General features: G+C 33.0%; 1 protein-coding gene across 1 annotated transcript in view; it reads left to right on the plus strand.

Moving 5' to 3' along the window:
• The first annotated feature begins 1335 nt into the window (after positions 1-1335).
• The window catches only part of LOC110036270 (lecithin-cholesterol acyltransferase-like 4), a 65620-nt gene continuing 50084 nt past the window's right edge, over positions 1336-16871 (plus strand). Inside the window, exons 1-2 of the mRNA XM_020740675.1 lie at positions 1336-1951; positions 4341-4432. Coding sequence (XP_020596334.1) covers positions 1711-1951; positions 4341-4432 — 333 coding nt within the window. The 5' untranslated portion in view covers positions 1336-1710. The remainder of the gene's footprint in view (positions 1952-4340; positions 4433-16871) is intronic.

Consider the following 16871-nt stretch of genomic DNA (forward strand, 5'->3'; position numbering starts at 1 on the left):
TGATTTAATATTCATTAATGTTTTATATATGTATTACTAATAATAAAAAAAATAATAGATTTATTAGAATTTTATACACTAAAGAAAAGGAAAGCTTGCAAATAATCTTGTTTAAATGCTAGATTAGAGTTCGATATATTATAAAGATTAGAGTTCGATATATTATAAAGAGATAATTGAAAGATGTTTTAGTAGAATGAAAAAATACGTAAGGCAAATTATTTGGAGCAATATGTATGAGTGTTGGGATGTTGGGAGTTCCAAATTTTCATGGAAGGCTTTAAAATTATGAATTTAATTTCTAAACTTAAATACTGATTTGTTAAGTTTTAACAGCTTGATAAGCTGGAGCACCTCCCAATAAGTTTGATTTGGATCAAGACAAGCTTGGACAACATAAGATTGATGCCCAAAGTGAGTAATTATCAAACATAGTATATGTATATTGGGCCAAGTCAGTGTGGGCATGGGCTCGTGCCCCACTATTGCTATGTCTCTATTTCTATCAAAATTCTTTTTAACAAAACATAAAAACCCATCCTTTCAATTTCTTTTTGACAAAATAATATAATTTAAAGCATGATACAAAGAAGATGATGTTAAGCAAATTTCTTTTATTTCTTAAATAACTTAATATTTTTACTCAATAGAAATAAAAGTTTTGATAACAACTAAACTACATTGGCGTTTTTATCATATATTTTTTTTTCATCTCGGCATATTTTCTTTGTTTCCATCTTGCTTAAAACCCTTTTATTTGCAAAATATGGTTATAAAATGTTATAATAAAATTCTTACAAGAATACTGTATGCGCCCTATATGTAATAGAAAAATATTACATCAGTACTATGCACATAGAGTAACGTGCGTAGGTGCGTAGCCAATGAAATCACCCAATGAAATCACGCCACGACACCCCACACGACAGTGCGGTAACACAGGGAATATTTCCCCCCGTGTTATTCATATGTTATTGTCTGTTATTCATGTGTTATTGATGTGTTATTATATTATAATAACATCAAAAATATTCTCAGAACATAATAACACATGAATAACACACAATAACATATGAATAACATGAGAGAAATATTACTCTGTGTTACCGCGCCGTTTTTTCTCTGTATGGAATATTTTCCCGTGTTATTCTGATATTATTGTGTGCTATCCATGTGTTATTATGTCTTGAAAATATTCTTGATGTTATAATTACACAATAATACATTTATAAGGCATGAATAACCCGTTTTAATTGTATACATTTATAAGGCATGAATAACCCGTTTTATTTGTTTTTTTTTCGGTTGCTTGGGTTGTTACGCACGTTACTCTATTCGCACTAATGTAATATTTTTTCGTATGTAACACCTTGAACCTTTATCGTCTTCGAGCGTGCCACGGCTTCTTGTGGCAGAAGGTCAAACCGGAAATCGTCTTATTATTTCAACTAATCCGCTGTTTTTTTCCCGCGAAGAAGCAAAGGTTTCTATTCGGATTTCCTTCGCGTCTTGACCTTGCCTTTCCTCTTTTCTTGCCGGGACGCAAGTTCGAAACCCTAGATTGACTTGCTTCTTTGTCTCGTTTCTCTTGATTCCTATCTCCTCGTCAATCTGTGTCAGGCATTAACCGGCAGTAATCTTTCGACTTGTCTAGTTCTTGTTAGCGAGTGAGATTCTCGGTGTATTTCTTTGATTCCTTCTATTGGAAATATGAAAATGTCGAAGCTGGAGGAGCTAATGCAGTCGATTGAGCTGTGGCTTAGGATTGTCAAGAAGCAGCAGCCCCTTGTGAATCCAAATCTTGATCCGGTTCTTCTGGTTCCTGGAATTGCTGGTTCGATGCTTCATGCAGTAGATGCGGATGGCAATAACGAGAGAGTATGGGTTCGGATTTTTGGAGCTGACTCTGAGTTCAGGAAGAAACTCTGGTCGCGGTTTGATCCCGCCACTGGTAAAATTCTTTTTTCTTTTCTTTTCGAATGTCATGAAATGACTTTTTTGGGGCTATTTATTTCTTTAGTTAGGTGAAGTTTCAAATCTGACTCCCCTTTCATCCTCATTACAAATTCAAAATTGTTTGAAAAGGAAAATTATTCTTTAATTTGTGTGCTGCACTTTATACCTGAGTTTAGTTTAGTTTGAGAGGGCTGTTATCTCGTAATACAAGCTTTTAAAATTATGTTTGCTGAGTGCAAGAAGTTGTTTCAGTTGAAAGAGAGACCTCAATTGCCATTGTTATGAACTTCAATTCCTACATAATCAGGAAGTAAAGCAAGTAAGGGGCGTGATTTATTGCTTGAAAAACCTAGAAAAGTATGCAGCCCAACCCATTGGAATCATGTTCCATAGTAATGGACGTAAATTACAAAGTGTCACTCTTCCCAAACTCAGTGATGAATTCAATATAAAGCAAGTATAAGTAAACTGGTAGTATTCTCAGTTTTGGGTACCTTATAAGGGTGATTACCATTTGAAATCCTTGTTCAAGAAGTGTAGTTGACACAACTAAAAGGTACTGGATGAAGTGGCAATAGAAGGTTAAGGAGGTCATTGAGGATGGCTAGGATTGTCTTCCACCTTGAGGTGTTGTCGACACAACTTTGGAGGCAACAAATGAGGCCATTTTGGAATGTCTAGGTGGCTGTTAAGGATTTCTTAAAATTATCCTCCTCGTGGAGTCTAAGTTGCGATGTCCATGGAGTGATAGAAGACGAAGAGCTAGTGTGTTGTTAGGGAGGCCATTGAGGATGGCCAACCTAGTTCTCCTCTTGGCAGTAAAAGAGGAAATTGTTGAAAGCAATGGACTAAGTAGTCAATAAAGATTGTTTGATAGGTAAAGGCAACTTGACTTACTATGAGACACAATAAAGTCATGGAAATCACTTAGGATGGTTGGGTAGGTTCTTTTCTTGTAGGTGAACATCTTAGATGAAGTGAAATAGGATGTTTGTTGTGGCCATTTAGGATGGTTGGGTAGATCTAGCTTGCTATGAAGATGATAAATGGAGTGATGCAAAATGGTTGTTGTGTCCATTAGGAATGTCAGGGCAGGTCTTCATGAAAATGAAGGCAACACAATTTAAAAGAAGAATATAAAGCAGCAGTAAAGATGCAGATGCCATTTACTTGGGCTCCTTTGGTCGTTTTCCTAGGGGCCGAGGGAGTTTAGATGCAGGAACTTAGGAACACAAGAGGCGGTGGAAAGTAACTTCAGGCAATGATTAGAGCTCTAGAGTTCTTTACCAATTCAATAGTTTAGAATGTCCCAAATGAGCATGATTGGAGTCTATTTATAATTTTTGAGATTGATAATTTGGTTCTTATTCAGAATGTGCCAAGATATTCCTTTTTCCTATTTATAAGAATTGGCTAGATTGTACCCTTCCATGTTAAAAATAGTGACTAGCTCTTGGGTTGGCTTGCCTAGGTTGGGATAGCTAGATGGCATTGCTGAAAAAAGCTTCGAATAGGGAACCAAATATATTTCTATTTCATAGATTTCAACACCAAGAATTTAACAAAGGCGATGGATCAAACTATGATGATTAGAATGATGGGAATAGTGCCAAAAAGTTATGTGGTTGATGGAAAATCATGATGATAGGCCACTATTTTTGCAAATGCTTCTCACGTTGACAGCAACTTATTGTCCCAAATGATTCATGAAATGGAGGTTTGTAGAGGCCACTAGAATTTGTGGAAATAAAAACCTTGTTTGGCCAATTACTCAATAATGATCTAGTGTGGGCGCAATTTGATAATAACAATGTGCGGCACTATAAAGGAATGCTTGAGATTTGATTAGGGTGGTGTGAAAGGTTGTGATGGTGGCTGCATTTTCCAGCCCTCTCGCATGCTTCTGAATGCCCCATGGAGGGAGGGAAGCTTTTGATTGGCTGTTTTGGGCCAGGTCAGTTTTGTTTGATTTACAACATTTTCATGCTATAAATCTAACATTTTTTATGTCCTTGGATTGCCATAATTAGATAATGTTTTTTTATTTTTTAATTTTCTATGGTGATTTGACATCAATTCGAGCTTGTTTGGGTCTTGGATTAATATTTGAAGTAAAATTTCTTATTGATTCAATTTCCTTTGAATACTTTGAGATCCATGCTTTGAAATCCATGCTTGTGAAAGAAATTGTGCTTGATCAATTAGGGATTCTTAAGATCCCGACAACATTTATTAATAAATATCAGGATAGCTTCCTTAGCCTAACTTACGCTTTTCTTTTTCTTTGCACCTATGTTGATAAATTGTTTCTGAATGTAAATTTCATTTTCTATGAAGTCTTTAAACTGATTTGTATATGGTTATTTGTGTGGTGTATTGAGCAGGGAAAACAGTTTCTATTGACGACAATATAAAAATTGTTGTTCCAGAAGACAGATATGGGCTCTATTCTATTGACGTTCTGGATCCCGACATGGTGAGCCCCGAATGAACTATCCTTTGAGTACAAACTGCATTAGGACTTGACTTACTTTCATATCTTTGTGTTATGTGATATCAATTTTTATGCATATATATATAAATCGTTATTTGGTCCAGTGGGCACCAAATAACGCTTGTCCCGTTTGAGTCGAAACTCAGGTGTGCTATAATTTATTTATTTATGGCGTCAAATCTCAATGGAAGCTGAAAATAAATGGTATCATAAAAATATTTCTGTCATCTTTAAGAGCTACCACAAAATTGAGCGCTAGCAGCATAGGCACAATATTCTCTTTTGGTTGTGAAGGGGTTATCTATTTCACTAGCTGGTTATGTAAATAGTAGTGCTATGTACATAGCTGTGTTTTTTACATAACTGCATGTGCTATCTATCATTGACTACGTATTTGTTTCAGCGCTACATTACATTGTGCAATGTTATCTATTGATCTATGAAGGTTATCTGACATGTGAATGTTGTTGAAATTATCTCTGTTAAGTATGTGAAATTATATTATACCAAATCCTTTTATTATTGATAAGAAATATAATTGAAAGTTTCATTAAAGAAAATAATGAGCCGAACAAACCTTTAATATTTGTTCTCATAGAAAAATGAATTTGTACCAACTTTGCAGTTTACAAGCACTGCTTGTTTATAAGCTTATGCCTGTTCGTTTGTCTTGCCACTTAGTTCCACTTATAGCAAAAATTTACTTCTAGACGTTTCTTTTCAACTGCAGAAACATTCTATATTCTTTTCCTAACTGCCCTAAGTTTTCGAATGATGCATGGAACAAGCATGTGATTTAACAATTGTAATATTTGGTTCATGCTTTTTACAACAACTTGCAAACTTCACGCTGCTTTGCTGAAGCATTTTGCTTTATATAAGTGAAGGGAAAAGGTTGTACTTTTCTGTGTATTTAGGGTTTTTCTTAATACTCTATTTTTGCTTTTTTACTTTGTTTGAAATGGAAATATTTTTGGTTTTGTTATGTACCTATTTATTCTATGCTATAAAGTAAAAGGAATGCAGAGAAAAGAAAATGAGAAAAATGGATGGTTCATGAGAATGGTCTATTTTTAAAATGATGCTCTCACCAATATTTGCTGTTTAAATTTTAGAGAGAGTGGGGAAATATGTCAAAATCTGAAGTTTGAAGTTGCTTTCTGTAACACTCTAGCTGACCTCCTTTCTAGGGTCAACCATGGTGCGATGGAGACAGCCGAGTCAGTTAGACAAAATTCTTACTAACACTTGCCCTAAATTGCACAATCAAGACTCAACGAATAATAAATTAGTCTAACTCAATTGTTATAAACATTCATAATTCATTAACATTACATCTTGATTTTATCAAAAAATATATATAAAACTGCTAAAAATCTCACATAATAAAAGGACATATCCATGTGTATGTACAATTACAAAAGCTATATAATCCAAAAATTGTATGTTCATACTTGACTACTCGCCCTGATGCTCCTTATCTTTTCTTGAAAGTCGACAATATATGAGTGAGCTACAAGCTTAGTGAATTAATCAAATCTAAAATAAGATTTTATATATCGAAAAAAAAACAACATGCACGGGAAATCATAGGTCATATGCATGACAATTGTACATAAAATAAAAATGTTTTAATCATGTGAGACATTTAAGGTAAGAGACATGAAATATAGTAAATAGTAACAACTATAACAAACATATGTTTTTTTTTAATTCCGATGCAATCATAGAGTATCAATTATGATTTCATAATCAATAACAATCGTCTTAGTAATATAACTTGCAATTGTAAAAGCTTTGACTATATGCGTTTCATTTCATATTATTTGGTCATCACCTAGCCTATCGGCTAAAATAACTATTAATAAAGGTTGGTTCATTACTAACATAGCAGTTATTAATAGCTCCCTTGATACCGAGTCGGGAATCCAATCATTTCCTGTCATCCATACTTACAAACAATTTATATAATAACCTAGCTATCTCAACTTTTGTGATATTTTTTAAAGCATATCATATAACAATCATTCTTCATATGTAAATCATTTATCATATGTATGTAGAATAATATATGAATACTTGCAAATAATGATTTCAGAATCATGCTCACCAAATTAATAAAATAGTAAAATTATAAATATTGTCAGTACGGTTCAAGCTTTCATTCATATTACCATGGGTAAGTAATCGAGATATGCAAAATTATCTAAATGCAATCATATGTAAAAAAGATAACATTGTAATCCTATAAAAGGATATTCTTATTAATGTAACATATGATTATTTCACTTGAATCGATGGAGCAACCTTATAATGAGTTTCCTTAAGTTTGTTGCAATAGTAAACCACTTGGAATCATAATTTCTTATAATTTTCATGAAATTTTAACAGGTCTTAATTTCATTTTACCTCAAAATGGCTTCCCTGTATAAGTCCTCCCTAAAGGCTTCTATTCCTTTTTCTATTTCTCCCTTCTTCTTCCTCCCTCTCTCTTACAAATCTCTCGCTACTGGCCTCACTCAAAAACATAGTTAACGGTTCTTCCCGCCTCCGGCTACAGTGCTGAAAATGTAGAAATGCTCTAGCTCATGATAAATCGTAGAAAAAGATTACAACGGAGGAAAGGAATATTCCAAATAGTAAGAAAGTAAGGGCTGTGGATCCTTCTACCGCCTCCCGCTTTGCTTTGTTCGGTTCCGCTACAATGCCCAGGCGAAGAGGCTTGCTGGAAAAGGAATTTGGAAGCGGGGAATGAAATACAAAAAACACTTATACACTTATTTACCTCAAGCTAAAATCTCAGCCATCCATACTCCAATATGTCTTTACATACTTTGCAATGTAGATGTGCTTTAGTGATGAGATGAGTAACATGGTTACTTAAGTTAATAATGTAATTAATTAAGTTTAATTTAGTTGATACTTCATATTTTTATACCTCCTAATCTATCTATAATTTCTACAGTGTTATATATCAAATTGATCATCGAAAAATGTAGAAATTTATGAAATTATTTTGGATGCGTTTTGAGAGATGTGAAAAATTTGGTATATTTTAAATTGATCAAATTTTACTTGTATAAGCCAAAATTGGGTATTATAATACTTCTCTTATAAAAAATTGTCCTTAAAATTTATGAATATTTACTTTAATAGAAAGTGAAATTTCTGTCTCATTTTTCTCTTTCCCAAATAAATTTTTTTTGTTCAGTTCTATGCCTCCATTTTATCTTAACATAAAAATTGTGCCTATTCCTCAACTTCTTAACACCAGATTTAACAATTCTCTTAGGCTCTTCAATGTATGTTAAATCTTTTTGCACATCAATAACTTCATGAGAAATGCTCTGATTGGCATCTAAAATCCATTTTCTCAACATTGAAATCTGAAATACATCATAGATGTTTGACATCTCAGCAGGTAAAGTTAGCTTGTAAGCAACTTGACTTATCCTTTCTATGTTTTTGAAAGAACCATTGTATTTGAAACTCAACTTGCTCCCTTAATCAAATCTGATTGTATTTTTTATTGCCTTAACTTTTGGAAATAAAAAAACACTAAACTTAAACTCTACTGTTTTATGTTTTGATCATAATATTTTTGTTGTCGATCTTTAGCAAAACCAATTAACCTGAATTTATCCGTTTCTTCATCAACTAAGTTAGGATCTAACATTTGACATTCTCCTACCTAGCTCAGCAGAGTTCTACATTTCCTGCCATATAGTGTTTAATATGGAGCCATTTTAATACTGGATTGATAATTCAATCCAATATTAAAATATGATATTCTCATTTCCACTCAGGTATAAACAATAATTGTAGCAATCCATAAGGTCTTTGTTGTTCAGCTTTAACAATCTAATAAGCCTGACTTTTGGACATGTATTCAATAACACCTTTTTTCATACATGGCTATCAAAATATCAGTTTTAATTTTTTGTATATTGTTGTGTTGTTTGAATAAATTGTGTATCATGAATGATGAGCTTCATGTAAAATCTCCAATCTCAAATCAGGGTTAGTAAGTACCCAACGATATAGCTTTTTCATAATAATCCATCTTCATCTACAGTCATATCCAGCTTCTTTCCTAACTAGAACTGCTCAATGAGTTTCTGATATTTATTGCCCTCCTTGTGGGCTTCCATAATTTCGTTAATCAATGTTGATTGCACGGTCAATTTATATAAACATCCAATATCTCTTGGTTTTGTCCTCCAACTACAAAACATCAATTTCCTTAATTAGTTTCAACTCTTGAGTAATAATCCAACTTGTACTACGTGTAAATTTACGACTCAAAACATCAACAACTACATTTGTTCAACCAGGACAATATTGTATATCAGATCGCAGGCTTTGATAAGTTCTAGCCATCATTTCTTTCTCAAATTCAGCTCTTTTTATATGAAAATATATTTCTGACTCCGATGATCGATGAATACGTCACACTTCATACCATACAAACAATGTCCCTACCTAGATCTTGAGAGCAATTAATACAACAGTATACTCCAGGCTATGAGTCAGATAATTCTTTTCATGCGGCTTTAATTGCATCAATGCATATGAGATTCTTCTATTTTGTATTATAGCACATTTCAAGTCTCTAACTCGTCACTGTAAATCTAAAATTCTTCTATTTCTGATGGAATACCTAACACTGGAGCCGTAGTCAAATGTTTCTTTAATTCTTGAAAATTATAATCACATTTCATAGTCCACTCAACATTCTTTCTCACCAGCTTCAACAATGAAATGGCTATTTGTGAGAACTCTTTGACAAACTTTCTATAATACTCAACAAACCAAGAATACTGCGTATTTCTATGATATTCCTAAGTATATCATTTCATGATTGTTTTCTCCTTCTGATGATTCATTGTGATTTCTTGTTCACTGATGACTTGCCCCAAAAGCGCAATGCTCTGTTTCCAAAAGCTATCTTGATTATGTCTACCACTTCTACTCTGACCTAATGATATCTAAATCTTATGCTAATTTTGAAAATAGATTAAAACCCTCTAATTGATCAAACAAATCATCTATCCTTAATAGAGAATACTTATTCTTGATTGTCATTTATTCAACTCTCTATAATAAATACACAAACTAATAGATATGTCCTTGACGAATAATATTGAAACACTATGATGAATTACTTTGTTTGATAAAATATTTTATCTATCAAATTCTGCAATTAAAATTTTAATTCTTGCAACATCTTCGAAGTCATTCTTTGAAGTGATCTTTGTATTATAGAACTACACCACAATCCCAAAATCAACTTTATTTTATGACAACAAATTTGGCAATTCTTCATGAGATACATAGGAAAAATCTTCAACCATTGGAATGTTCTTTAATTCTTGCATATTCCTATTCATCACTTCTTTAGATTCATTAGATTCTTGAAAGGTGATTGTAAAACTCTAGCTTTTACTATTGGATTATTTTTACAATCAAAACTCTTTCCTTTCACTGTTACTAAAGGCTTCACGTTGAACATAGTATTGTTTGCCTTATGCCTTTTAAAAGTTAATTGGGCCATCCCTATCCTTGAAATGTTTGTGACTTGTTGTCCCTCTTCTTTTCCAACAAATAATCCATCTGACGATGTTCGATGTGTCTACACTTAAGCATTTCTCTGAGCCAACTAAGTACTGCCCCAAGATATCTTTTTCCAAATTTCTCATAGATTAGCTTTTTGAATTGATTCAACTTGTTCTTTTTTTCAAATTTGAACTTTTTATTCTAAATATTTGCTCTTTTATCAAAACTTTTGCCCTTGTTTGTTTGTGGCTCCCACGACTGTCTCCAATAGTTTCACTTTTTTTTTTTTTCAATTCTTTTAATCATTTCAACCAAACTAAGAAATTCTTACTTCCAGTTTCAACTATTTGAGAAGAACCGAAGGGAGGGGAGATAAGTTGAGGAGCCGAGAACTAAAGAGGTGGAGAGAAAGCGAGGAGTCGGGCATCAGAAGAGGGGGGAGATGAAGTGAGCAGTGTCAGGAAGTCATGTAGGTGAAGTACAACCTATAAAGTGCTGAACAACTTGTTGAAGCGAGCTGCTTGTATGTGCTGAAGAAAGATGAGAGGGGGGAGCTTTCGTGCATGTAGAGGAGACAAGCTAATGTGTAGAGGAGGAAGGAGCCGACGACGTCGTTGAGGCGGTGTCGGTGTCGAGCTGCAATCGAAGGAGTTGCTGAGAAAGGCCTTGCGGCTTTGCAGAAGAGCCGACCTCGTCCGGGAGGGGTGTTGAGCTAGAGCTCTCGAGCACAGCAAGGAGACGATGTCAGAATTGAGCTGCAATTGAAGGACTTGGGCGAGGATGGCATCGTGTGGATTTTGCATGACAAGCTTCTCTTCGCATGGTTAAGGCTGGACCAAAAGTAAGGGTAAAATTGTGAGTTTTCATAATTTATAATTAAAATATTTTTAAGATGAAAGTTATACATGTTTTTTGAATAATATATATACATGTTAAAAATATGTGCTAATTCGCAACATGTGTCATATGTGCTAATTTGACCCAGACAGACGACAAAATATGCCTGTCCACCCCATCTGTGCTAATTCGACCTAAATAGATTCGAACCTAGGACAGAGGGGACTTACGCCGAAGCTGCCACCCAACAGGCCACCGGTTGCGCATATATATATATATATATTTATATTTATATTTATATATATTTTTTATTGAAATAGAAAATGATACATAAAGGTTGTATGAGAAAAACCCAAAAGAGGCACCCTACCAAACGATACAATAACAGTAATACCCCAACAAAAAAATACAAATATATATATATATATATGATTATATAATATAAAATAATGGAGGTTTAATACTTAAATAATGGGAAGTTAATAATTTATTTAAAATAATAAATAAATTAGATTTTATATCATGTTTATTTTTGGCTTCCAATTTTAGAATAATAGACGTCAAGACAAATCAAGTAAGAAATTAATCGAGATCGAGGTGAGTACTCATATTCTTTTACTATTGTAATTTTTTATTTTTTTTTGTCCAAATGCATTTAGTATTACTATTATAGTACCGTATAACTATGATTTATAGTTCTATTGAATTTTGTTCATATTGTAAGAATGACTTGTGTGCTCAACTTTATTTAAGTTATCGTAGATTTAAATCTTGTAGAAGAATTCAGACTCTTTTTCAAATAAGATTGAAATACTTATTATTAGAAAAAGATATTTTATTGTATGTTTGCATTTGCATGCTTTAGCTATGATGAAATTATTTCTTTTGTGTACTAGCGGGGGAATGCTAATGTACTTGTGTATGTAAATGAAAAATTATATTTAAATTGAAATATCTTAAGTGGCTGTGATGGTCATATAAATATAAAATGTTACAGACATGTTATTAATATAATAAAATTCATTGAATAACATCAAATGTCTATATTTATTTATTAAAGTTTAATTGACATGTATATTATTTTCTTTTTTCTTATATTATTGTAGTTTAGGAGGAGTATTCACTAGCTTGTTTATGATTATTGTTGTTTAAATTAACATTTTAGATTTAATTACGTGATTAAGAGATGAGCGATAAAAGAGAAAATATTTATAGAAAATGCATAAAACCCGTAATGAAGGTAAATTTAAATATATTTCCTTAATTTATTTTGATTTGTAACTCTTTTATTTGTTAAATGTTAAAAACTTAATTCCCACCATCCCACTATTTGATAACTATGCCGGTCTTGATTAATTCAAGTCTCAGGCTGAGTCGTGATAAAAGTGGTATCAAAGATAAGATTTAAGATTAATTAATGTAAACTTAATGAAAGAGCCAATGGAGTAATTATAAGAAAATTTTAATAATAAAAATAAAAAAAATTAAGTTTACTCAAATTAATAATTATATCTATTCAGGCATAGTGATGCATCCGAAATTATAGAAAAAGAAAATCCGATAGAAAATGATGAAGTATAACAATTATAAATGTGAATGCGAATGTTTTGACCCAAATGATGATGATGATGACGATGACTCGGCTGATTCACAAGTTTAGATCACAGCTTATCAGAAGAAATATAGTCAATGTGGACAAGTATTTGAAGGTATTTCAAGTTTTACGTCCATTATTATTTAATGGAAGTGAAGAATCAATTGAAACACAGAATTGACTGATGTGAATTGAGAAGATTTTAGCTAGCAAGACGTATTCAAATGATAGAAGAGTGTCATTAGCTACGTTTGTACTGGATGGAGAACCTGAAAGTTGGTGGCATGAACAGCGTTAGGACAAGCTAGGAGACATGCCCAACATGATTGTTCATTGGGACTTGAGAGGAATTCATGAGCCTATTCAGAGAATGGTTTGTAATTCAATATGCTCGAAGACTGAGCAATACCAATTCATCAAGTTGGTGCAGGAAGAAGACGGTTATGCAGTATGAGTAGTATTTACTACACTATCAATATATTCACCACAATTGATTACTACTACAGAAGAAAAGTTATATAGATTCCTTTCGGGATTAAAGGATTCGATCAGACGGTCGTTGACACCTTTAGAGATCAATGAATAGGTCGTTGACACCTTTAGAGATCAATGAATACTTGACATCAGTGGAACTGACTAGAAGAGTGAAGATCGATTGTCAGCTTACTCAGAAGCGTAATGAGACAATAAGAGGAGTAATGATGAAGGTGAACATGTAGGTCACCTATAAGGATTCAGTGGGAAGAAGCCGTAGTTTAATTTAGGTTGATTCACTTGTGCCAAATGGGGAACATAACTTAAAGGTGAATATTTGATGGGCTCTAACACATGTTACTGGTGCGTCAGTCTGGACATATAACAAGAGATTGTACAATGCTTGGCCAGAAGAGCACTGAAGTTCAGAAATCAGTTGGACCTCCTTCACAGAAGACTGCAAGTGGGCAGAAAAAGATAGTTTATAGCTTCAGTTTCCATCCAAGGTCAATCAAAACAATAAGTTTGATCTCGAGTATATTACCTTGTTCATACTCAGCGAAGAACCTACTGCTGCTGATGGTGATGCAGTTTGATGAGTTTGACGTTTTCTTATATATAAAGGGTATTTTCCTAGCATATTTTCTTGCTTTAGTATTTTTATCCGAAATATAGTTGAGTCTCCTTGTTATGGGTCTTTACTTTTATAGCGATTACTTCTCATCTTAACGATCGATCTTTAGTTTCATGATAAGAATGTTGATTTAGTGAGAAATGACATGAGGTCTATTTATAAATTCCAAGGACGAAATTTTGTACGGGATGAACATTTTGACATTCCGTTTCAGTAACTCGATAGGAACCGAAGAGAGGGGAGATGAGTTGAGGTGTTGGGAATTGAAGAGGGGGAGAGAAGCGAGGAGTTGGGCAGCCGAATGGGGGAGATGAAGCAAGGAGCGTCAGGAAGCCATGGAGGTGATGTACGCCATATAAAGTGTTGAAAAACTTGTTGAACCGAGCGGTTTGTTTGCAGTGAAGGAATGCAAGTGGGAGAAGCTTTAAATGTAGAGGAGATTAGGCTTGTGTGAAGAGGAGGAAGTCGTCAAGGTGGCGTTAGTGTCGAATTGCAATTGAAGGAGTCAAAGAGAAAGAACTTGCGACTCTGCAAAAGGGCTGAGCTGGTGCGGGAGGGGAGTCAAAGCCATAGTTCTTAAGCGCAATAAGAAGGCGACGTGGATAGCTAGTCACGATCGAAGGAGGAGCTCTTGCACGAGGATGGCGTCATGTGGATTCTGCGTGACAAGCTTCTCGTGTGGTTAGGGCTCAACTAAAAGGGCTTGACCGAAAGTAAGGGAATAAAAGTGATTTTTCATAATTTTTAATTAAATTATTTAATATGAATGTTATACATATATTTTAAATTATATATATATATATATATAGTATTACATAAAGTAATATAATGAAAATTTAATAGTTTATTTAAAATGATATATAAATTAAATTCTATATCATTTTTATGTTAGACTTCCGATTTAGAAGGGTCGACATTAAGTCAAATCAAATAATAAATTAATCGATATCGAAGTGAGAACTCATATTTTTTTTCCTCAATCAAATACATTTATTGTTACTGTTATAACATTGCATGCTCATGATTTATAGTTCTATTGAACTTTATTCATATTGTAAGAATGATTTTTGTGCTCAGTTTTGTTTAAATTACCGTAGATATTGTATCTTTTGTAAGAATACAGACTGCTTTGCAAATAATACTGATATTAATTATTAAAAAGTGATATTTTTATTTTATGCTTACATCTGCATGCTTGGTAATGATGGAGTCACACCTTTTGATACTAGTCGTGAAATGCTACTATACCCGTGCACGTAATTGAAAAAAAATATTGACATTGAAGTACCTTAAGTAGGAAAATTTTAGACGGTGCTTTCGTAACGATTGTACAGATATGGAATGATATAAATATACTATTGATATAGTAAGATTCATTAAATAACATCAAATAATATCTATATTATTTTTCATTTTTCTTATATTACTGTAGTTTAGGAATATAAGTTTTACTAATATTGTTTAAGCTTACTGTTGTGTAAATTAACATTTCAAGTTTAATTAAGTGATTAAAAGATGAAAGATAAAAGAGAAAATATTTATAAAAGTTGTGGAAAACCTGTAACGAGGTAAAATTAAATATACTGTTTAATTTAATTTTATTAGTGATTCTTTAATTTGTTAACTGTTAAAAACTTAATTCCCATCGTCTTACAGTATATACCTTTTATGATTAATTTCAAGTCTTGGGTTGTGTCGTGGCTGATTTTGTTGATTTGAGATGAGCTAATGCCAAACTTAACTGATCTCGGAGGTCGTAGAACTCTGTGTCATTTTTCCTTTTAGGTACTGACATAATGAGTGACTTAATCTGAGGCATACTTGCAGAGATAAGTAAATTCTGTCTCGTGCTGCATGATTGTCTTGGAGAAAGTGAAATAAACCAATATTTGAAAACTCTTAAAATTTGATTCCACTGATTATGTGGAACGTGTCAGCAAAAATTTCTTTCATGCTCTGTCTGCCACCGCTTATGCCTCACATTCTAACATGAAATTGACTAGCATCACTTTCCTACTTTTTGGACAAATCATGCCATATAAAATCTTTCTGGTCTTCAATAGTCAATCTTCAATAGCTGTAGGATCACTGAAATCTTTAAATACAGTCAACTTGAATGTTAGAAAGATCTAAAAGGCTAGTCAACTTTTGTACCATATTTCGATTTGGGCTTTGAATTAGTAAAAAAATTTTCAATGGCAGACATTTTGTCAACCACTTGAGATATTAGATGGACAATGCTATGTAACTCAATGACTCTAGTCTCTTCATTTGTCCTATTCTGAATATCACCTTTTTTTTGTTCTTTTTCTATAACTAGCTTAGAAGGATGACTCTTAATTTTTGCTGATACTTCTTTAGTCATATTTATATTTATTTACATAATTTATTATTCGATGCAATTTGACATATAGTAATTATTCCATGCATACATTATTCTTCAATACACATGGGTTGTCCACCCCAAATCCAGTTAGTTTATAAATTCATAGTTTAATTTCATTCTTTTAAATCTAAACATGTTTTCATCATTATTTTCATCAAACCTCATTCAAATACCATTTTTTTCTTACCTCCGTTGACCCCACTTCTAGGGCCAACCGTGGTGTGATAAAGCCGAACGATTTCGTGAGACAAAATTCTCACTAGCACTCAATCAGAACTCAATGGGTAATAAATTAGTCTACCTTGAGTATCACAAATATTCATAATCCATTTTAATTCATAATTTATTAACATCTTTAATACTTAGAAGCGTGATTCATGATTTCATCAAAACATATACAACAATAACAACAACAAGCCATTATCCCACTAAATGGGGTTGACTACATGAATTTTTTTCTCCATTGCATTCTATTGAGTGCCATGTTTTCATTTAATTCTAATAGATTAAGATCTTTTTCTTACAACAAGCTCAAGTCATTTTAAATCTACCTCTGCCATTCTTAACATAACTCGAAGCTAAAACATCTACTCTCCTAATCAGATCATCATATGGTCGACGTTTAATGTGACCAAACCATCTCTCAGACGACTCTCTCTAATTTTGTTTGCCACTGGAGTTACACCAACCCTATCACGGATATATTCATTTCACATTTTGTTTCCAAATGTCAAGCTACTCATCCACCTAAGCATTCTCATCTCAGCAATACTTAACTTTTTATATGCTTCTTTTTTAAAGGCCAGCATTCTGCATCATAGAGCACTGCAGATCTCATCACCATCTTATAAAGTTTTACTTCAAGTTTGAGCTATACTTTTCTACCACACATTAAGCCTGATGCATTCCTCAACTTCAACCAACCAACTTGAATTATAGT

Source organism: Phalaenopsis equestris, unplaced genomic scaffold, assembly GCF_001263595.1.
Source record: "Phalaenopsis equestris unplaced genomic scaffold, ASM126359v1 Scaffold204539, whole genome shotgun sequence".
Classification (NCBI taxonomy): domain Eukaryota; kingdom Viridiplantae; phylum Streptophyta; class Magnoliopsida; order Asparagales; family Orchidaceae; genus Phalaenopsis; species Phalaenopsis equestris.